Source organism: Sinohyriopsis cumingii, chromosome 17 (assembly GCF_028554795.1).
Source record: "Sinohyriopsis cumingii isolate HCF-2022 chromosome 17, ASM2855479v2, whole genome shotgun sequence".
Lineage (NCBI taxonomy): Eukaryota > Metazoa > Mollusca > Bivalvia > Unionida > Unionidae > Sinohyriopsis > Sinohyriopsis cumingii.
The window spans coordinates 13,071,029-13,095,963 of record NC_142977.1 but is presented as its reverse complement, the minus strand read 5'-3'; the positions used below and the strand labels follow the sequence as shown (position 1 = coordinate 13,095,963).

General features: G+C 35.4%; 1 protein-coding gene across 1 annotated transcript in view; it reads left to right on the top strand.

Moving 5' to 3' along the window:
* LOC149777771 (heparan sulfate 2-O-sulfotransferase 1-like) overlaps positions 1 to 24,935 on the top strand; it is a 161,029-nt gene that overhangs the window by 12,604 nt on the left and 123,490 nt on the right. Inside the window, exons 2-3 of the mRNA XM_089938807.1 lie at positions 942 to 1,030; positions 6,431 to 6,601. Of these exons, the coding sequence (XP_089794933.1) occupies positions 942 to 1,030; positions 6,431 to 6,601 (260 nt within the window). The remainder of the gene's footprint in view (positions 1 to 941; positions 1,031 to 6,430; positions 6,602 to 24,935) is intronic.

The following is a 24,935-nucleotide window of genomic DNA, read 5'->3' as shown; positions in this document are numbered from 1 at the left end:
TATTTGCCTGTTAACAATTTTGTTTCCACTCATTAACTTGAGGTCTCCACCATCTTCAGTAAATGAAACTTTGACTGAAAGAAGATTATTGATTTCTGCTCATCAGCATTAGTACTACCTCATAGAATTTAACTAGGCTTGAAGGATAACTGTTTCTTTCGTTAACAAAGAAGCTGGTTGATTTTTTTATAAAAGGTCATGGTCACAGACTGGAAAATTGTTTTTTTTTGCATAGTAATTTTAGCTCTAGACCACATACATTGAATAAAGCTTGTAGAGGGCCTGCATTTGGGATCAAAAGATCAAAGGTCAGTGTCATTGTGTATCAAAGAAAAATGGTGAGCTCATCATCCATACTGTGCTGATGGCTTGGACTTGGCGTTGTAAAGAAATTTATTGAATTTGAGGTCAGATGTTAGTGTCATGTTCAGTCTTTAAGAAAATAATGGTTTTGTTAAAACAAAGATAATAGTCAATTATGCCCTGGTAACGCCTACATTGAGGAGGGTGGGTGTATAACTTGCCATACACTGTACTGTTGTTTGCTTTTTTGTATGCCTTTTTGGTGACGCCTAAAAACGCAGACACATGCACAGACATATACAGACACACACACACACACACACACACACACACACATGTATACATATCCTCTAAATGAGAGGTCCAGAAAGATCTTGTAGTTGGTTACCACATATATGCAACCTACATAGCAGTTTTACAAGGCAGTTGAGTTATTGACAGACAAATATCTTTGTAAATCTATCTTCAAAATGTGTAACCTGATATGTGGACATTTAGTACAAGGACATCTACTGGATCTTTAATGAGAAAGCGATACATCTGTTGACATATTTATCTTATATAGGCTTAAAGGTAATTGAGGGTAAACCCTTGAATAGAATGTTTGTTGATACTGTTTGTGTATATTTGTTTTCCAGAAATGGAAGTGGCCCAGCTTCAGCATACTTTGGGTACATCAGATATAAGCAGAAGTAGACGTCTATATGCAACCAATGAACAAATTAGGGTATGTCTTTACAAGTATATCATCGTTTTGTATGTCTTTTCACATCCATCATCATTTTATGTCTTGACAAACTTCATCACTTTTATATCTTTACAACTCCATTATCATTTTTATGTCTTTACAACTCCATCATCATTTTTGTCTTTACAGCTCTATCATCATTTTGTATCGCCCACTGTGAAGAGGGCATTTTTCTCTGGTGTCTGTTTTGAATCCATTTTAGTACAAACACAATTCAACATAAAGCCGTGAAATTTTCCACACGTTAAGATGGCAATAAGTTGATGACCATATCAGCTTAAAAGACCATTACATCAAAGTCTGGATTTTAAAAAAAAAATAATTTTTGGGCTTTTGGGGAAAAATATTCAGAGAACAAAAAAGCATAACATGATTAAGATAGAAAAACGAAATTTAATGGAATTATTTTTGTTCATAACTTGATTGAACAGTTAGGTAATTTGAGCCATTTTTTACTCCTTTAAAAAAATATATAATTGCTACATAAGGCAGAGCTTACTATGTTATGATGTCCATCCATCCATCTGTCTGTTACCACTTTATTTCCTCCTTGCACAATAATCAAGCTGTTGACCATCTATAGCTACAGAGCTTTGTGAATGACCTGTACTTGTGGTAATCATGAACCCTTTAGATTTAAGCTTTTAAAGCACACCACTGATGGAAAGAATTAGATCTCCATTATCTACAGTTGCTAAGCATTGTGTATGGAATGCACTCAATATAAGGATGACCTTTACTGATCTCAGAGCCAGAAGGTCCAAGGTCAGGGTCACTGAGACCAGTTTTCATGCAGTATTACATCATCCACTGTACTGAATTTCATGGATGGCTCATGTAAATAAAGAGCTCTATCGATTTGGGGGCAAAAATGATCATAGATCACGGTCACGGTGACTGAAAGAGCAAAAAAAATTGTGCATAATAATTGTGTGACATACCTGGCCAAACTTTATAGATGCCTTGCACTTTGAGAAGAAGCCTAATAATGCTGGGGTCAAGCAGCCAGTGGCCAATGTTATTATTGAAAAAAATAAAATGTTTACCATACAGTAATGGTTCCAAATTGCAAGACCTGGACCAAACTTTGTGGATGGTTTAATCTTGACTAGGTAGAAGCCTATTCATTTTGGGGTTAAAAGGTCAAAAGACAAGGGCATTGTGACTGAAAGAAAAAGTGGTTTCTGCACAGACATTTGAGTTATCTAAATATATTTCCGTTAAACATTGGATGGGTGTATAACATACTTACATAATATAGCTGCATTTTAACACTGTGAAGTCTAGGAGAGATTGGACATAAAATGACATGGTTGCAGAGAAATTAATGTGATCTCAGTACCTGTGTCTGACAGAAATTTTTGTATGGACAATATACCATTTTCTTTGTGTAATTTATAAGAGGAGTTTGTGATCTTCCACATATTGAGGAATTTTTAAGTACTTATGCAGCTTTAATTTCTTTGGCAACCACTCCGGTGGCCTAGTGGTTAGAGCATCTGCCTTGGATGCAGGAGGTCGTGGGTTCGATCCCCGGCTAAGTCATACCAAAGACTTACAAAAATGATACTAACAGCTGCCTCGCTTGGCGTTCAGCATTAAGAGGTTAGTGTTAGGACTGGTCAGCCTGCTGTCATGATAATGTGACTTGGTGGGACATCATGCTACATGTTTGCGGCATGATGCCCCAGTGCTAGACATCACTATAAACTGCCACATTGCAGACATCGTAGTGATATGACTGAAAAATTGTTAAAGCTACGTTAAAAATAAAAATCACATTAATTTCTTTGGTAACAAATGATAGGGTATTGTTCCCTGTTATGCCATAAACATGCATTTTTTTGTGAAAATGCAACTCTGAATGATATGTCCACAAGATTTGTCTATACTGGTCAACATTGACATATGACCACAACATTTATTTATACTGGTCAACATTGACATGATGTCCACAAGATTTGTCTATAGTGGTCAACATTGACATATGACCACAACATTTATTTATACTGGTCAACATTGACATCATATCCACAAGATTTGTCTATACTGGTCAACATTGATATATGACCATGACATTTATTTATACTGGTCAACATTGTCTATACTGGTCAACATTGACATATGACCACAACATTTATTTATACTGGTCAACATTGACATGTCCACAAGATTTGTCTATACTGGTCAACATTGACATATGACCACGACATTTATTTATACTGGTCAATAGTGAGTCATATGGACATAAATATTTATGGAAAATCCTATCATAATCATTTGTGAATTGAAACAAACATGTGTGATACAATACACCCATGCTGTATATCGATACAATTCATGATACACAGCCTGTGATCTGATACTTTACTAATACACTTACAGTTTTGTGGTATTTTCATCTTTAGAGGATCTGTTAGTCGTTAGGTGGTGCTATTGTTTGTGTTGACATACAGGTTGTATTTCTAGTAAGCAGATTACAGACAAACATAGACTTATAATATTTCATATGCCATCCTCATCCTTGACAAGAAATCAGAATCCTCATCCTTGACAAGATCAAAATCCTTATCCTTGACAAGATATCAAAATCTTCATTCTTTACAAGATATCAGAATCCTCATCCTTGACAATATATCAAAATTCTCATCCTTGACAAGGTATCAAAATCCTCATCCTTGACAAGAAATCAAAATCCTCGTCCTTGACAATATATCAAAATTCTCATCCTTGACAAGATATCAAAATTCTCGTCCTTGACAGGATATCAGAATCCTCATCCTTGACAAGATATCAAAATCTTCAATCTTTACAAGATATCAAAATCTTCATTCTTTACAAGATATCAAAATCCTCATCCTTGACAATATACCAAAATTCTCATCCTTGACCGGATATCAAAATCCTCATCCTTGACAAGATATCAAAATTCTTATCCTTGACAGGATATCAAAATCCTCATCCTTGACAAGATATCACAAGTACTTCCAAACAGACTAGCTGTTCGTTGTCTGTGAATTTTATTCAGCCTTTCAGGCCATTTCATGCTTTGTTTTATCAAAGTCACCATGGTTGCCACACCCTTTGTTTGCAATGCATGAATGTTTTTAAACCAATTTGATATCTTCATTTCAGTTTGGAAGTCAGTTTGTTTCTATCTTCAAAAGAGAAGAAATAGTGCAGTTTCCTCATGCAAAGGAAATCTTATCTTGAACAAGTCTTGAGTGTAGGAGTTCACATGAGTAATGAGATCTTTTATATTGTACATCCTGCAGATGCCACAGACACTCATCTGCCAGTACAAAAAGACATTGCTGACAGTACCCACTCCCCTTCGACAAATTAAGAAGGTGACTGTAAGTCACATGGTTTGGAATCTGGCCTTTTGCCAATTATGTGCTTACAAACCTTTCTCTAGTCAGCAGGTTCATCCATTAATTGCATCTATCAGCATAAGGAGATGTTACAACTTTGCTCTCCATGTACAATTCAAGTACTCCATGGATACTGATCATTTAATAGCCACTTTTGTTCTCCATGTACAATTCAACCGCTCCGTTGGCCTATTTGTTAGAGCATCTGCCTCAGATGCAGGAAGTCATGGGTTTGATCCTTGGCCAAGATAATACCAAGTCGTAAAAAAACTTACAGAACTGGTACTTACAGCTGCCTCACTTGGCACTCAGCATTAAGAGGTTAGTGTTACGACTGGCCAGCTTGGTGTCAGGATAATATGACTGGGTGGGACATCATGCTACATGTCTGCGGCATGATGCCCCAGTGCTAGACATCACTATTAACTGCCACATTGCAAACATCATAGCGATATGACAGAAAAATTGTTAAAGCTACATTAAAAATCTGAATCTTACACACACACTCCATGTACAGTTCAAGTGCTCCATGGATAATGATCATTTAATGGCCACTTTTGTTCTCCATGTAAAATTCAAGTACTCCATGGATATGGACCACTTTTGCTCCTTGTCTAAATGGACCTTGTTTTACTGTCAATACTTTCAGTGTCACACAGTGAATATGCTGCGGTTAATTCTGATTGGTGGTTATTGTTTTATTCTGGACTTGGAGAAAGAATAAGAACCAATCAGGATTAAATGTGATATGTTCCTCTGCCTGAAACACCAGAAGTGTAGCTTTCAGTTTTGATGCAAGTAGACAAGATGTGAACAGAGAAACTTTGCATAATGTTGTTATTAAATAATCGGCAAATTACATACACTCATACATGTGAAACAGATCTGGAATTCTGTTTTTTTAGTTGGTAAGTTCTTATAAATCCTTATTAACATTTCCATGTGGCTGCTAAGTAGTCAACCTGAGTGGTACCAAGGACTAGGGTGCCAATGTAGGCATTCTTATAGAGCAAAATGGTGGCACTGGCCATGTGGGCACAGATTCCCAAACTTGAAAATGCTGCCTCAAATGCAATGGTAGACAAACATTAATGTGTGCTTCACTGTAGACTTGTAGTTTATAATTATATCCAATATACTCATTTGCCAAAGCCTGACAAGTTGGGTATTTTAAGGTTTGTAAAGTTTGTCTGTACTGGTGACGCATATTATTGGTTATTGAACAAAGATTGGCTGCCACAAACACAGTAGCTCTGACCAAATAAAGCAATATGGTAACATGAAATATGCAAGAATGGTTGACAGGGAACACCTGCTGGTCATAATATGCAAGAATGGTTGACAGGGAACACCAGCTGGTCATAATATGCAAGAATGGTTCACAGGGAACACCTGCTGGTCATAGCATGCTAGTCCACTGGTTGTAGTTGTCTAGAACAGCCATTCTACATCAGGTGGCTCAACCAGGTTGTAACAAATGTTTAAAGAGCTGGACCAATGATGGGCCCTGCTGGATGGTCCAGAACATCTACTGTTATTCCTTTATGATAAAATGCCTTCCTCATCAAATAAATGTTTGCATGCATAGAGCGAGTCACTGTCGATATGCTCCAGTGACCATTTAAAGCAGTGTGGGTGTGAAAGTTTTATAACCTTAACTTGACCATTGTGACCCATTTGACTACAGTGTAGATCCAAGTAAGGAATAAAATATAGTTTATTAAATTCATATATAGTGTTCATGAACATTTGATGCAAAAATTTTCATGAATGGTTATTTATTCACATCATAGTAATTTTAGGGGACCAGAATGGCTGAGTAGTCGAAAGTGCTCTGTCTGTGTGGGTTCAAGTCTCGGGCTTGGTTAATGTGGGTACCTGAGAGAGCTTGGTGGTTCTTCCCAGGCTTTTCCTCCACCAGTTATACTAGCCACTTTCTATAGCACTGAAAAATTACATTAAACCCCATAACAACATAATATTTTTATTATATTTATTTTTTCAGGACATTTATAGTCCATATGAAGAAGACATGATTATACTGTACAACCGTGTTCCTAAGACAGGAAGTACATCCTTTGCTGGTATTGCCTATGATCTCTGCAAAAGAAATAAATTTCACGTTCTACATGTCAACATCACCCGCAATGCCCATACCTTGTCATTGGTGGATCAGGTAAGATGATATCCTAGGTTTCTTACAGTCAGATCTAATTTATTTAATTTGCACTATTTAATCCTTGAAAACAATTTACTGCAGGCCTTGTGCTGCACTTTTTGAAAAATCTTTCTTACAGATGCAGTTACAACATCAAGAATGAAAAAAACATATGGATGATGGCATCTTTTTCAGAATATAACTGAGGATCTTTATTAAACTTCATTGCTTACAAAAATTAATGATAAGGCACAATAAAGTCTTACAAATCATTGTCATTGTGCTTGGCTGAGGTCATGGGTACCTCTGCTACTGTCTGACTTTAGAGTGAAAAAAATTATGATAAATGTTTATCTTAGAGCAGCCATATTTAGATATATAAATGTAGTAATAATTAAAATACCTCCAGCATGCACAATCAGCTGCCATAAATTTTGCATCCATTGATAAAATCAAAATAATTTGAAAATTTGGGCTATTTTCATACCGCCATTTTGTTACATCATCATCACTTTCCATGAAGCATCTGTGTGTAATTTTAGCACAACAACATACATCATTATGAACTTATTAAAGACAAAATAACATTTAATCAAAGGCCAGAAAAATGTACCTTTAAAATTTTGCAATCTGTAGGACCCGGAAATATTGGTGACGTATATAACTCATCTTGCCCACCAAACAGTATACTATTTATTTTTCTGTAGAATTATAATAAAGACACCAGGAATAAAGTAATAGCCCACAGATAATAAAACATGCTAAAACCTTTTTATTACACAGATGCAGTTTGTAATAAAGGTTCATATTTTGAAACTACAAGTTATAATACTGAATTTCGTGTCCACAACATTATATGCAGAACCCATCGGTTTACATGGGGACCTTTTATTTTGGCGCTCAAATCGTTCTTTACACATCATATTTGAAAAAGATGACACTACCTTACATCATTAAAACATGCAGATAATGCAATCTGACCACAAGCACTTTCACATTGTTCATGTCCATCGAGTTCCAAAAATTATTATATGCAGAACCAAATGAGATCTATGATCGGAGGAGTGCCAATTTTTTTTGAGGTAACAGAATTTTCATCTGAATCAGAGGTAACATAGTTAAATTTGATCATTGGTTGTAGTATTTTAATGTTAGAATTGGTGTTTTTGAAGAACTGTTCTTTCACTGTAGATTTATGTAGGCTTGGTTGAAACTTTATAAATGGCGGGAGCATGGCCCCCGTGTTTCTTGACCAACATAACATATTACCATTTTTGCATTATGAGAGCTGCATTTGACTTATGCCTATATCCACTTATAATTTGTGCAGAGAGAACAAAGAGTTGTATACGCAGTTATTTTTGATGTATTGTCTTTCTCATCATGTTTAAGTCAAAATATGAATATCTGAGGTTAGTGTCATAGATATTCATTACATATAAGCTCAAAGCAGCCAGTGCATACAAAATGTTGTTTACATATATTTAATTTTTGGTACATATGTAACACTTTTGGGATCCAAGATCTCGGCTAAGGACCATTATAATAAATACTAAGATGTCTCAGTACCCTTTAATATTCACATGATATCTCAGTACTCTTTAAGATTCACAAGACATCTCATTACTCGTTAAGATTCACATTATATCTCAGTACTCTTTAAGATTCACAAGACATCCCAGTACTCTTTAATATTCACCTGATAGCTCAGTACTCTTTAATATTCAAATGATAACTCAGTACTCTTTTAGATTCACATTATATCTCAGTACTCTTTAATATTCACCTGATAGCTCAGTACTCTTTAATATTCACAAGACATCTGAGTACCCTTTAATATTGACAAAACATCTCAGTACTCTTTAATATTCACACGATATCTCAGTACTCTTTAATATTCACACGATATCTCAGTACCCTTTAATATTAACATATCTCAGTACTCTTTAAGATTCACATATCACAGTACTCTTTAGTATTCACACAATATCTCAGTACACTTTAATATTCACCTGATATCTCAGTACTCTCTAATATTCACAAGACATCTGAGTACCTTTTAATATTGACAAGACATCTCAGTACTCTTTAATATTAACATATCTCAGTACTCTTTAATATTCACACAATATCTCAGTACTCTTTAATATTAACATGATATCTCAGTACTCTTTAATATTAACATGATATCCCAGTACTCTTTAATATTCATATGATATCTCAGTACTCTTTAATATTGAGAATACATCAGAGTTCCATTTAATATTCAGAAGATATTATCTGCATTAATGTCATTCAGTAGCATTTCGGAAACAAGCAGTGAATGTCAATTTCATTTGTCATTCTTTGTATTGTGATTGTTCCAGACATAGTTAACTCTGAAGTAAAATGACTTTGGTTTTCCATGTAAATTAGCAAAAAAATTAATATCTTGAGTATGGGCTTATAATGGAGTTGCATCACTTCTGTCTGACTACTTCATTAATATGATATCATGAATTAGGACAATTTACTAAAGGTTATTTAGGCATTCATCTGATTCTTCAATATATACGGTTTTTATCAAAGTTATTAAACGGAGGTTTGGTTTTCTTCAGTTTAATGAGATTAGACTATAATAATAATAATAATAACAGTAATAATACTAATAATAATAATTTTTTTAATTATTGAGAGTAACACAGTGTACACTGATCATCCCATAGGTCTTCACCAATATTTATTAAACAAGATGCAAAGTAAGCAAACAATAAAATCATTGTTAAATACCATGAGAATTAGAAAATTGTATGATGCCAAGTTCATGGATAATCTACTAGAGAAGTGGGTCTGATTTTGAACTGCAAAAGTCTGCCACCTTGTGTTGATTGGGAGAAGTGCAGTATGTGTTATCAATAGTTTTCCCCCCTCTTTTTTTTTAAATACATATTCCCCCCCCCCCCCCCCCCCCCCGTTTTTTTAAATACATATTCCAAAAATTGAAGCGGTGGCTGTCAGACCTTGAAACTGTTGGATTGCTTGAATTATAGCCCAACTTCCTCCAGCTCATCAAGCTTATTTTCCTTTCTTTCTACTGCTTTAACGCCAGAAACTGTAAGGTTAAAAAAAATGAAAGATTTTAATTTTTCTGCGGGAGCACCTTATCCTTGCAACACGATTATCTTATCTAAACAATTTCTAGTCCTGAACAAGTATGTGAACACAAAGAAATTTTTTAAGCCAACAGAAGAAAGAAATCAAGTGGAAAACATAAACTGAGAAATGCTATACCTCTGTTCAGAAAGAGGTTATTGAATAGGTGACTGTCAGGTCTTGAAGCCACCGTAAGTTTTGTATGAAGTAATCTTGTATTTTATTGGCAAACCTTGTGAGACTGAATTTTGATCAGAGTTAACTTCAGCTTGGTAAATAATATTTTATCATCATTGTCTTTGACAGGTTCTGCAATAAGTGAGAGCTGTTTGTAATTATATCATTATCATGCATCTGATTGGCTTCTTTCTTCTATTCCTTGCATCTATTGGCTTCTTTCTTCTATTCCTTGCATCTGATTGGCTTCTTTCTTCTATATAGACTATACATTCTTTGCCCTTCAGAGACTCTATTCCTCACCTAATTCGTGATAAAACTAACTTAATAAGTTTGTATCATTAAAATTTTTGATGCGTTGACTATAAACGAGATCCTTACACGCATTGTGAATTTTTATCAAACTATATTTGGATAGATATAAAACTATATTAGTAAAGGTACAAAACTATATTAGAATTGGCACAAAACTATATGTAAATAGGGCCTTTATAGGTACAAAACTATATTAGAATAGGTACAAAACTATATTAGAATAGGCACAAAACTATATTAGAATAGGTACAAAACTATATTAGAATAGGTACAAAACTATGTTAAAATAGGTGCAAAACTATATTAGAATAGGTACATAACTATATTAAAATAGGCACAAAAGTATATTATAATAAGTACAAAAGTATATTAGAATAGGTACAAAACTATATTAGAATAGGCACAAAATTATATGTAAATAGGGTCTTTATAGGTACAAAACTATATTAGAATAGATACAAAACTATATTAGAATAGGTACATAACTATATTAAAATAGGCACAAAACTATATTATAATAAGTACAAAAGTATATTAGAATAGGTACAAGACTATATTAGAATAGGCACAAAACTATATGTAAATAGGGCCTTTATAGGTACAAACTATATTAGAATAGATACAAAACTATATTAGAATAGGTACATAACTATATTAGAATTGGCACAAAACTATTAGAATAGGTACATAACTATATTAAAATAGGCACAAAACTATATTATAATAAGTACAAAACTATTAGAATAGCCACAAAACTGTATTAGAATAGGCACAAAACTATATTAGAATAGGTACAAAACTATATTAGAATAGGTACAATAAGCACGATATAATGTTTGGGAAATTGCTTCCATTGGATTGCATTCCTACAATATAGTGAAATGATCATTGGTCTCGTTATGGAAGCTAGGTGAGCCATGTCATTCCCACTTGTACGTCTCTGTCAGCTTGCCAAAAGCCCTTGCAAAAAAGTCTAACAAAAACAATTTGAGGTAAAGTATACTTCCTCATTGACCATTTACGAATGTTGGTATTTATCGTCCTTGTTTTTATTGGGTATTATTCTTAATATGTTTGACAGGAAATTAAAGTATCCAGAACAAAACCTTGGGCATTTCAAATCCCTATGTATTCCACTGCATATTCCGGCCAACCTCAGGTACTCTGGTACTGACTGTCAGTGTTTTAACAGTAATTATAATGCAAATCCAGTTAAATATACTTTCTGTGATGGCATATAAAGTTTACCTACACAGTATTTGAAAATATTGTAATTGATTTATACTTGACCTTTAATCCCTCCCAGGGACCCAAAAGGGTTTGAGCTGAAAAAGACATGCCTCTTGCAGATGGTCACGGCAAGGCAACACAATTTCAAAATTTTAATGAAATTCCACCTATTTTTTAGGAGGATAGGAGGTAACAGTATCTACAACCGTTTTTTAAAAATGTGCGGGATATAATAAATACATTGAGAATGAGGGAAAAGAAGAACATAAATTCAAATAATCATGAAATATTGTGAACAAAATTGTAACTCATGAAAACAAAATGAATTTATATCTGATGGATACAATTGTCTGACAAGGATTTGGGCAACCTTAGTTTTAACTTGAATATCTTGCTTTGTGGGGTGGGTTACGCATAATGCACACTATATTTCCAGCCTTAAACTGAGGTGGTACCTGCAAATTTGAGTAGTAGTTATGTCTTACCTACATTGTAATAATCTTTTGGTTCCTTTATTCTTCATCCCTATTGGTTCCAAGATGTAGAATAGGCCTTCTGTAGGGTTAGTCCAATAAATCAACCACCCAGATCTGTGTTGATACTTATGGATGGTGTTGTGGGTCAGATGTCACCTGTTATTAAAATACGCAATTTTGCTGCATGCATTCTGGAACAAACCTGCGTACACTTTAGACACATATCAGCAATTGGTAACAGCCATATCAAGTGCAAAATTCAAAATGGCCACATGAGAGATGGTTGTGCTATTCCATGTGGATTTACAAGTCACTAAATATATCATTTGCTCAGGAAATATAATCTACATGTCACCAAAAGAACCTTTCAGCCAACGGTAGCTGCACAGCCACGAGTAATACTGGTAAGTATATAATATATACATTGATGTGTGCAGCCAAATTTGGACCCAGATAATTGCAGCTTTTAATGAATAGGTGATATCAGCCCCTCACCCGAAAATCAATATCATCATGGGTGAAGGGCTGATTTACCGGCCTACTGTAGGATAGGTCTGCTATATGTGAATAAAAAGTTGTTCTTATCCTAAGATTTCCTTTTATGTGTGGGACATCATTTTTCTTGATCACAAACTTGTTTTTGTCCCAAGATTTCCTTTTATGTGTGTGGGATATCACTTTTCTTGAAGACAGAGTTATGCTTGTCCTAATATTTCCTTTTACGTGTCGGATATCACTTTTCTCGAAACAGTTATTAAATTGGTTTTCTTATTAATTTACATTTATAAAATACAACAAATCTTTACCATCATCAAATGTATATAATTTGATTATTTTTTACAACCAGTTATATGTAATTATAAGCACAGTATTCCCTCATTTTAACACTCCATGGGAACCTTGTAGTGAGAATACCTTATAATGAAGTACATAATGCATATAATTTTATTACTGTTTGACTAAATAGGATGAATGACTGTAATCACCATATAGCAGGAACTGTGTTATAATTGGTTTGAGTTTTATGGAGTTTAATGCCAATTTTCAGCACATTATACATTATACATGGCAGACAGTATATCTGAAAGAACCTAGGATGACCATGGGGTGAACCACCAACCGTCAGGAAGTTACTGACAAACTTTCTCACATGGGATGAACCACCAACCCTCAGGAAGTTACTGACAAGCTTTTTCACATGCTCTCATTGGTTGAGCTAAGACTTGCATGGACATAGGTGAGATGAGTGAGTTATAAGTAAAGGCAAGTGCCTTGTACCACTTGGCCTGCCAGGATCCCAAATTGTATTATAATGAAGGGCCACATATTGAAGAGGTTCTGCACTGCCATCTCACCATGCTGACTATGCAATGCTGACTATGCAATGCTGACTATACAATGCTGACTATGCAATGCTGAAAATGCTGACTATGCAATGCTGAAAATGCTGACTATGCAATGCTGAATGTTTAAGAGATACATTTATGCCACATGACTGTCAGATCAGGGTGGAGTGCTCTTCTTGTTATCACATGATGTACTGTCAGTCATGATTATAATAAACTCTGGAACAGTTAAATTTCGGATGTAACAACACATTTTTCAAGCCTCAAACTCTTTCTTACTCTGAACAGATTTTGTTCTGCTGTAATGGACATTGAAATTACAAAAGATAAATTAGCACTAATGGTATGTTTGATTTCAATATTTTGGATTTATTTGAGACACCAAGAATATATATTGCAACACCTAATCATGGTAGGAACACTCAACACTTAATCATGGTACCAACACTCAGAACTTGCTTCCAAAAATCACCAAGAGAAACAAACCTAATATAAATATATTGCAGTCAGACAGAGTCTTTCAGCAGCCAGATAACAAGAATGATATACATAGATCACAGATGAACTTAGTCTTTCAACAGACAGATAACAAGTAGAATATTTTTATCTGGTTTTTAGAGGAAGGGGATAAAAACTATACACATGGTGATTGTTATGAAATAAAACATAAGTATTGGATGTCAGCATTATTTATGTAACCTAAATATTCAGGTTCAGGGTGTGGAACTAATTTCAAATGTAATGCTAATTGTAGTTTCCTGCTTGTTTCATGCAATTTGTGTGGATTAGTTGGTAATACAAGCTCTGTTAAACATACCAGTTTGCTCATAAAGCCCCATGTTGCAAACAATACAGAAAAGAATCATGATTTGAAGTTGCTATGGTAGTATAGGCCAAACAAAAGTATGTGTGCTTCTGGTCGGCTGTCTGTCCCTGTTTTTGCTGGACATTTTTCCCCTTGGGTAAAAGAAAATAAAAATGTTTTTAAAAAAATTCCCAAAATTGATTTGTGCATCTAATTGAACTGGTTTAGCAAAGTGCTTGAAGCGCTTAGTACATTATATATACTAATCATAATAATGTTTTTTAAAAACATCCAACCTACCCTGATTTTAAAACCAATGCAATAGGAAACACATGCATATTTTTTTATGGCCTTCATTGGAATCTAATGTTTGCCTTGAAAATCTTTTTGTGAATTTACTGAATAGACCCTGATTAACATCTTCATAGGTCTCGCTCAGTTGATGAAGCCATTGCATCAGTGCTATTTTTATCATTCCATGGTAGCACTAAACATACCAGCCTATCATCTCCATCAGTTTGTTCATGACAATCTAGACTGAATCTAAAATCATTCCTTCCACAAAGCAGGAAAAAGCCATCTACTGTATATACAAGGAACCAGACATAAAGTAATGGTTCCTCAGCCGGCAACATACCATATCACGGGAAAGATTTACATGCTGCTAATTTTGTCATTTATTTTACTCTTCTAGTCGTTCCTTTAAAAAAATATTGCCATATTAAATTTGCCTGTAGCTTTTGTTGTTTATATTATCACATATATTGCATATTATTTTAAGTCATTTCATTCATCCTTTGCCATTCTCTTATCTTAAATGTATATTTTGCATTTGATAACTTTTTAAAAACATAATCTGTTATGCTTTCCTCTTTGAAACACTTCCAGATTAACTTACTAAGAGCAAAAAAATGTATGACCTGAAAATATAGAAATATAGTAGTCACTCAATACTGATCACATGATAGGAATCAAACCTGCATCTTTCTGGACACTTGTCCAGCTCCTTGATGATTGGGCTACTGCAGCTGCTTGAGTTCAGGTCTGTGTGATTTGATTTTTAACGTAGCTTTAACAATTTTTCAGTCATATCGCTACGATGTCTGCAATGTGGCAGTTTATAGTGATGTCTAGCACTGAGGCATCATGCCGCAGACATGTAGCATGATGTCCCACCCAGTCACATTATCCTGACACCAGGCCGACCAGTCCTAACACTAACCTCTTAATGCTGAACGCCAAGCGAGGCAGCTGTTAGTACCATTTTTTAAGTCTCTGGTATGACTCGGCCGGGGATCGAACCCACGACCTCCCGCATCCGAGGTGGATGCTCTAACCACTAGGCCACCGGAGCGGTCAGATCTCAATGATTTCCAAGTTATGACTTGAGGGACAGGGCCCCATGGGTGTTAGGACAAACCCAGGAATACATGCTGACTCCACAGATTTGCTCCCGTGTAATGCTAAGTGTATATACTTGAAGGTTAGGGTTATTAATAGTTTCTAAGCTATGAATTAGGCCAAGTCTCCTGGGGCAGGGCCAAGTCCCCTGGGGCAGGAAGAGGTGAAGGGGATAATGCTGACTGTAAAAATGTCTCATCATTTTTATGCATAGAAGGTGATGCTGTACATTACCTTGGGTAGGGAAAGAAGAGAAATCACACCAGCATTAATAGACAATGTAGCAAACATCTGCTCTAAAGTTCTTTCACTGTACAGTTTGAACACATGTAATTGTGCAATCACAAGTTAACACGTCAACTAACCAGGTGAGCATTGTCAGGTCCACTTGAGCACATTCTTTTTTTCTGATTTTATGTTAGGAGGGCACTTGTGTCATGCAAGTACCAGCTTATAGCCCCTTTAGGTTACTACCTACACATTGCACAGATCCAGATCTGTCAGAGTATTGTGCAATGGTAGATCTGGGTCTTTGCAGCTTGCAGTTGGACTCTTAAAATTTTTTTTAAAAATCTCACAAGCAGTCTTTATTCTGCATGAAATTGATCTCAGTGCATGAGACTGAATTGCTCCAACCTTTTGTGATATTTTATTTTACTGCACAATGGGAGAAATTTTATACTCTTCTCTTAGTTACTGAATTTAAAGAATGGTCCACTGGACTACCATCTAATTTTGAAATTGGTTGTATCCTGGTATGAGATACCATATCGTTGGTATTTTTAATAGCTGTAAAATTGTCAGTTTTGTTCAGAAGTAGTATTTTAATTTTTGGCCAGTTTTCTCTTAGCTATTATGGATCTTCTTTGTTGTTAAATTGTAATTTTTAAGGTGGTAATTTTGACATTTATTACCATGAATTCACTGAGACCCCAAAACAGCCACATTAGTGATAGTAGACTGTTTTACTGATAAAATCCTGTAAAGTTTGTCTGTCAGGTGATACTCTTTTTCTGATTTATAAATATACTGTACATGTACATGTGATCTTGTTGTCTTGTTACAAATCTGTCCCCCTATCTTTGAGACTGTTCACTGTCTTGATGACCATAAAAGTGTGCTTCATTAAAGCTGTCTGTCTTTGGGACTGGTCACTGTCTTGATGACCATAAAAGTGTGCTTCATTAAAGCTGTCTATCTTTGAGACTGTTCACTGTCTTGATGACCATAAAAGTGTGCTTCATTAAAGCTGTCTGTCTTTGGGACTGGTCACTGTCTTGATGACCATAAAAGTGTGCTTCATTAAAGCTGTCTATCTTTGAGACTGTTCACTGTCTTGATGACCATAAAAGTGTGCTTCATTAAAGCTGTCTGTCTTTGGGACTGGTCACTGTCTTGATGACCATAAAAGTGTGCTTCATTAAAGCTGTCTATCTTTGAGACTGTTCACTGTCTTGATGACCATAAAAGTGTGCTTCATTAAAGCTGTCTGTCTTTGGGACTGGTCACTGTCTTGATGACCATAAAAGTGAGCTTCATTAAAGCTGTCTATCTTTGAGACTGTTCACTGTCTTCATGACCATAAAAGTGTGCTTCATTAAAGCTATCTGTCTTTGGGACTGTTCACTGTTTTGATGACCATAAAAGTGTGCTTCATTAAAGCTGTCTATCTTTGAGACTGTTCACTGTCTTCATGACCATAAAAGTGTGCTTCATTAAAGCTGTCTATCTTTGAGACTGTTCACTGTCTTGATGACCATAAAAGTGTGCTTCATTAAAGCTGTCTATCTTTGGGACTGTTCACTGTCTCGATGACCATAACAGTTTGCTTCATTAAAGCTGTCTATCTTTGGGACTGGTCACTGTCTTGATGACCATAAAAGTGTGCTTCATTAAAGCTGTCTTCTTTGGGACTGGTCACTGTCTTGATGACCATAACAGTGTGCTTCATTAAAGCTGTCTGTCTTTGGGACTGTTCACTGTCTTGATGACCATAAAAGTGTGCTTCATTAAAGCTGTCTATCTTTGGGACTGTTCACTGTCTTGATGACCATAACAGTGTGCTTCATTAAAGCTATCTGTCTTTGGGACTGTTCACTGTCTTGATGACCATAACAGAGTGCTTCATTAAAGCTGTCTGTCTTTGGGACTGGTCACTGTCTTGATGACCATAAAAGTGTGCTTCATTAAAGCTGTCTGTCATTGGGACTGGTCACTGTCTTAATGACCATAAAAGTGTGCTTCATTAATGCTGTCTATCTTTGGGACTGGTCACTGTCTTAATGACCATAACAGTGTGCTTCATTAAAGCTGTCTGTCTTTGGGACTGGTCACTGTCTTGATGACCATAAAAGTGTTTTTCATTAAAGCTGTCTGTCTTTGGGACTGTCCACTGTCTTAATGAGCATAGAATTGTGCTTCATTAAAGCTGTCTGTCTTTGGGACTGGCCACTGTCTTGATGACCATAAAAGTGTTTTTCATTAAAGCTGTCTATCTTTGGGACTGTCCACTCTCTTGATGATCATAACAGTGTGCTTCATTAAAGCTGTCTATCTTTGGGACTGGTCACTGTCTTGATAACCATAACAGTGTGCTTCATTAAAGCTGTCTATCTTTGGGACTGCCCACTGTCTTAATGACCATAGAATTGTGCTTCATTAAAGCTGTCTGTCTTTGGGACTGGCCACTGTCTTGATGACCATAAAAGTGTTTTTCATTAAAGCTGTCTATCTTTGGGACTGGCCACTCTCTTGACGACCATAACAGAGTGCTTCATTAATGCTGTCTATCTTTGGGACTGGTCACTGTCTTGATGACCATAACAGTGTGCTTCATTAAAGCTGTCTGTCTTTGGGACTGGTCACTGTCTTGATAACCATAACAGTGTGCTTCATTAAAGCTGTCTATTTTTGGGACTGTCCACTGTCTTAATGACCATAGAATTGTGCTTCATTAAAGCTGTCTGTCTTTGGGACTGGCCACTGTCTTGATTATATAATTGTGCTTCATTAAAGCTGTCTGTCTTTGGGACTGTCCACTCTCTTGATAACCTTAACAGTGTGCTTCATTAAAGCTGTCTATCTTTGGGACTGGTCACTGTCTTGATGATCATAACAGTGTGCTTCATTAAAGCTGTCTATCTTTGGGACTGGCTACTGTCTTGATGACCATAGAATTGTGCTTCATTAAAGCTGTCTATCTTTGGGACTGTCCACTCTCTTGATGACCATAACAGAGTGCTTCATTAAAGCTGTCTATCTTTGGGACTGACCAATCTCTTGATGACCATAAAGTTGTGCTTCATTAAAGCTGGTGTCAGATATGCTTGAGTTTCCTTAACTATGTTCTTGTTTTGTTTTTGTTTGGGTGGGGGTGTGCCTGAAATACTCAAGTAAGTGGAGCCTCTTTGAAAGGCTAAATGATAAATGACAGTAATTTGCTTAATGATCAGAGAGTAATGCTGGGAAGATAAACATAGCATATCTGAAGAATATGATAAGAAAGACTGTTATTTAATGTTTTCTCCTGAGCAGGGTTAGCACATTTTGGTAACACTAAATGCTTGCCTAGTACCTCAGATAACCCTCTGGAAACAAACCCCACATAATCATGGCATGAATTTGATCTCATGAAGGGCTTTTGGCTAGTCCACCACTAAAGCAAAGCATTCCAGTGGAGAATCACTTTCTTTCCTCATTTTGGTATCTCAAAGTGCTGTATCCCTTAACCAAGCCTGTGACTAACAATTGCATACAGTACACATTTAGTGTATACTGGCAAACCAAGCCTGTGTCCAATAATCACATACTGTACACATCTAGTGTATACTGGCTAACCAAGCCTATGGCTAACAATCACATACTGTACAGATCAAGTGTATACTGGCTAACCAAACCTGTGGCTAACAATCACATACTGTACACATCAAGTGTATACTGCCTAACCAAGCCTATGGCTAACAATCACATACTGTACACATCAAGTGTATACTGGCTAACCAAACCTGTGGCTAACAATCACATACTGTACACATCAAGTGTATACTGGCTAACCAAGCCTATGGCTAACAATCACATACTGTACACATCAAGTGTATACTGCCTAACCAAGCCTATGGCTAACAATCACATACTGTACACATCAAGTGTATACTGGCTAACCAGACCTGTGGCTAACAATCACATACTGTACACATCAAGTGTATACTGGCTAACCAAGCCTATGGCTAACAGTCACATACGGTACACATCAAGTGTATACTGGCTAACCAGACCTATGGCTAACAATCACATACTGTACACCTCAAGTGTATACTGGCTAACCAGACCTGTGGCTAACAATCACATACTGTACACATCAAGTGTATACTGGCTAACCAGACCTGTGGCTAACAATCACATATGGTACACATGAAGTGTATATTGGCTAACCAGACCTGTGGCTAGCAAACACATACAGTACACATCTAGTGTATATTGGCTAACCAAGCCTATGGCTAACAATCACATACTGTACACATCAAGTGTATACTGGCTGACCAAACCTGTGACTAAACCTGTAAACACTGGTAATACATAAAATGGCATTAATAATTATAGTGAGATTTGTGATAAAAATACTGCAATTGGCATTATTTACTTGCTGTAATATAATAATAATACTACTTGTGGTAATTTTATTTGTTCAGATAATCATTACATGTAAATTAAATATCATTTGCACAGCATATTGTTTAATTAATTAGAAACTTGATATTGTCTCCAGTTCCTTGGGGTCTGCAACTTTTTGACATGTTTTCAGGTGACGTGGATAAAAGAAGTCAACATTCCAGTATAAGAGAGAGACAGAGACAGAAAGAGTGAGTGTATGAGTGTGTGTGTATGAGAGACAGAGAGAGAGAGTTTGTATGAGAGACAGAGAGAGAGAGTTTATATGAGACACAGAGAGAGAGAGAGAGATCCACATACAGTCATTTATGTTGAGCTTGAACAAAGGAAAAATAATTTAATTGAAAGACCATGGCAAAAGGACTCTGGGACTTTATCACAGTTATATAGACATTACAAGGTAAGCAAAATCAAGAACGAAAACACCACCATCACTACTACTGCACCTAAACAACGATAATAATAATAATAATGATCATAATAATAACAGCATATGGAGTATCGAAGTAACAAGGATCTAAATAATCAAAATGTCTCCTTTAAATTGTTGGTATATAGTTCTTGTTGGTATTTAGTTTTTGTTGTGACAGCCCATGTTAGTGGACAGTGAATGTAACAGGCACTTTTCCACCGGTGGCCTGATTGATCATCAACAGTTTGTTAATGTTTGGGTAAACATTTTTCATTTGCATTAATTTCAAAATGCATCAGTTGATTCTCGATAGATTGAGTCATTATGAATGTAAAACAATTAATTCTACTCACCCCTTTGACCTTGTGATCAAGGTCACAGTCATGAAACAGTGTTTGCTTGCTTATCTAGTTTATGGATTTTTTTGTTATTGAGATAACTAATTTTGAAGCTTAGATTATTCATTCAGCATTATTTGCTCTCAGCCCTTTGACCTTGCGGTCAAGGTCACAAAGCTTAATAAAATACTTTGATTGTGGACTCATCATGCAGGTTGTTGGATTCTTTTATGAAGTTAAAATAGCACACAATTACCAGTCCACGGAGATTTTAATTTTAAGTTCTATATTCTGTTACTCCTGTAATATTGGTTTCATCAATGTTATTGCTTTCATTTTATGGTATTTTTGTCTTCAAATTGGGTGTCTTTTAGATAATATTTGTATCAGATTTATTCTTTCTGGGTCTTTTTTGTTATTTCAATGAAAACATCATGTTAAAACCATGTTGCAGCATTCATTGATATTTTTGTGTGTACGCTGTAACTGTTCCAGGAGCATACCAAGCCCTTTCAGGGTTCGGGTTCCAGGAGCATACCAAGACCTTTTAGGGTTAAGGTTCCAGGAGCATACCAAGTCCTTTCAGGGTTCAGGTTCCAGGAGCATACAAAGCCCTTTCAGGGTTCATGTTCCAGGTGTGTATATGCACTTTTTTGAAGAGCAATGCATTTTTGGTTCAACATTTCTTACTGCCTTCAGTTGACATGATAAAACTGTTTTACCTTTTCTGTGATACATGTCATAATTATTTTCAAGACAAAAACTGGCTACTTTCAATCATTTTTCCATCACATAATACTCCTTCCTTTCAAACACTGTTCCATCACATAATGCTATGTCCATTTAAGACCTCATTGCATAATACTCCTTACTTTCAATCACTATTCCATCACATCAAAAATCTAAATCACAAACACACCATCACATAATACTCCATCCATTCAGTCACTTCCCATGATGTAATATTCCTTACATTCAAGCACTGTTCCATCACTCCATACTCTTTACTTTCAGGCACTTTTCCTTCATGTAATATTCCTTACTTTCAATCACTGTTCCATCACATAATGCTCCTTATTTTCAGGCACTTTTCAATCACATAATACTCCTTACTTTCAAGCATTTATCCATCATGTAATACTCCTTACTTTCAGGCACTTTTCCATCATGTAATACTCCTTACTTTCAATCACTGTTCCATCAAATAATATTCCTTAGACTTTCAGGCACTTTTCCATTCCATAATACTCTTTACTGTCAGGTACTTTTCCATAACATCATACTGCTTACTTTCCACCACGTTTCGATCACATAATAATCCTTTGACTTTCAGTCACTTTTATATCACATAATACTCCTTACTTTCAATCACTGTTCCATCACAGAATGAGTGTATGATAACGATCATTGCTTTTTTTGTTCAGTCTGGTCAGTATGAAATTTGATGTATTCCATTTATTATAAATGTTATTGCTTACATACGTTTATTGCAAAGCATCGAGGTTTTTTTGTTGTTGTTGTGGGTTTAACACCATTTTTCAGACGATCGGCTCTAAATATTGACCGGTATGTTAACCAGGCAATTAGAGTAACATACCTTGCCCAGGAACACACCACAGAAGCCAGCCCGGGCTGATCCGATGGTAGGGTTCTAACTTGTACCCTCTTGGTAACAAGTTCAAACATGCTAACCAATGAGGCATGCAGCAGCTCCTGAATGTGGCTTAGTTCAAATACAAATGTATCTAGTCTCAGATTTAATCATTTGGTATCTCAGTTTGAATATAAATGTATCTAGACTCTGATTTAATCATTTGGTATCTCAGTTTGAATATAAATGTATCTAGTCTCTGATTTAATCATTTGGTATCTCAGTTTGAATATAAATGTATCTAGTCTCTGATTTAATCATTTGGTATCTCAGTTTGAATATAAATGTATCTAGTCTCCCTTGAGGACTGATCTCCTTACGGACTGATCTAATCATTTTTATATCTATATGTTAATAACTATTTTCACTTATTCTTAGTTTTTTCTTGTCGACCTAGTAATTAATTCTCATCTGTCTGCACAGTCATTCCGGATTCCTATGAAAGAAATCAAGGTATATAGAATTAATTATAGAATTATAAATATACACCAGACAGAATGGAAAATGCTATCCCTGGATTCTATCGAAGAAGTCTTGATAATAGCAGGCAGAATTAATATTTAATACAAATAATACTATCATACAGGTTAGATAGTTTTTTATTCGTACTCTATGGAGATTCAAACCCAGGTCCGTGGGTTTACTAATTATGTAGCATCATTTTTTGTGATGTGTGCTTGGTTGTAAGGGAATATGGTTTTGTGTGTGCAGGCAAGGCGATATGTGGTGTTTAGCCATGGACCTGGATTCGAATCTCCATAGAATACAAATTAAAAATTCTGTAACCTGTATGATAGTATTATTGGTATTATATATATATATATATATATATATATATATATATATATATATATATATATATATATATATATATATAGAGAGAGAGAGAGAGAGAGAGAGAGAGAGAGAGATAGAACATGTGCATTGAGTATAATGTATCTCAAGACTTGGTCCCTCATATCAGTGTTCAAGATAGGTTTTATTTATTTATGGGGGGGTGCAGAGCAAAGGGTAATAGTAGCTGAAAAATAACATTGCATTTGTAATTACTTATACAACCAGTACGTTTTGTGCAATGTATAATTATCTGTGATTGATTGTACAACCTGTAATTAATTGTACAGGCTGCAAAATGATGAATGAAAAAGTATTCAAAAAAATACATTACAGTTTAGATAATATATGTATGAAAAGTATAAAAGTCAAGAATTAAATTTTATTTATTATTGAACCTCCTGTGAAGGTAATGATATCAAAATCTTGGTTTACAAACTCATTTTTATAGCTATAAACTTAAAAAAGGGAGTATACACTATGAAGTTTTGTTTGGGTTAGGATCAAGATTGTTCTGTCAAGAATATTAAGACAATGGGTCGATAAATCAGAACAAGAATTAATTAACATTATTTTGGGGAGTAGCCTGGAGAACTTAAAATCAACTTGTCACACTGAATTATTGTCCCCATTACAATCAACTTGTCACACTGAATTATTGTCCCCATTAAAATCAACTTGTCACACTGAATTATTGTCCCCATTAAAATAACTTGTCACACTGAATAATTGTCCCCATTAAAATCAACTTGTCACACTGAATTATTGTCCCCATTAAAATCAACTTGTCACACTGAATTATTGTCCCCAAAATATTCAATTTGTCACACTGAATTATTGTCCCCATTAAAATCAATTTGTCACACTGAGTTATTGTCTCCAAAATATTCAATTTTCTGCCTTTTCAGCAAAAATATGTCTGATTCTAATCGAAAAGATAGTTATATTTTTGTGTTTTTATGAGCATTTAATTTTATGGCATGGAAGTTTTTTTTATTAAAAAAATGCCTTCAATTTAAGTTCATAATATTCAGGACAGTATTAAAGGGGATGTCTGCCAGATTGTCTAAAAGGCCAGGATGTCTGCCAGATTGTCTGAAAGGCCAGGATGGCTACCAAAATCATTAAACTTAATAGTCCTTTTGTCCTTTATTAATGAATAGCCTTGGGCAACTGCTGTTATTTTCAGTATTAAATGACTTGATTCATCATGGATATTATCTGTGAACCAATAACAACAATTTATAATATTATGTAAGTGTTCACCAGGGTGCTTTCTCATTCACAAAGTACTAGATTAAAATGAACTATCATTAATGGTTTTGGTTATGGTTTTCAAGCATGTCATGCCCAATACCGTTAAAACTGCTTGAGGAGTCACCAAGCGTTTGTTTGATAATGAGGGTCTCATTTATGAAGGTAACTATCCAAGACTAGACACCTCTATTAAGCAAGCACTTGTTTTACAACAGATACATTTTCAAGATCCCTACAGTTGAATTGTACGTGGGTTGCAGTGGCATCTTGAGAGAGAGGGTTTGTGGGTTTCCCACAATTTGTTTACCCT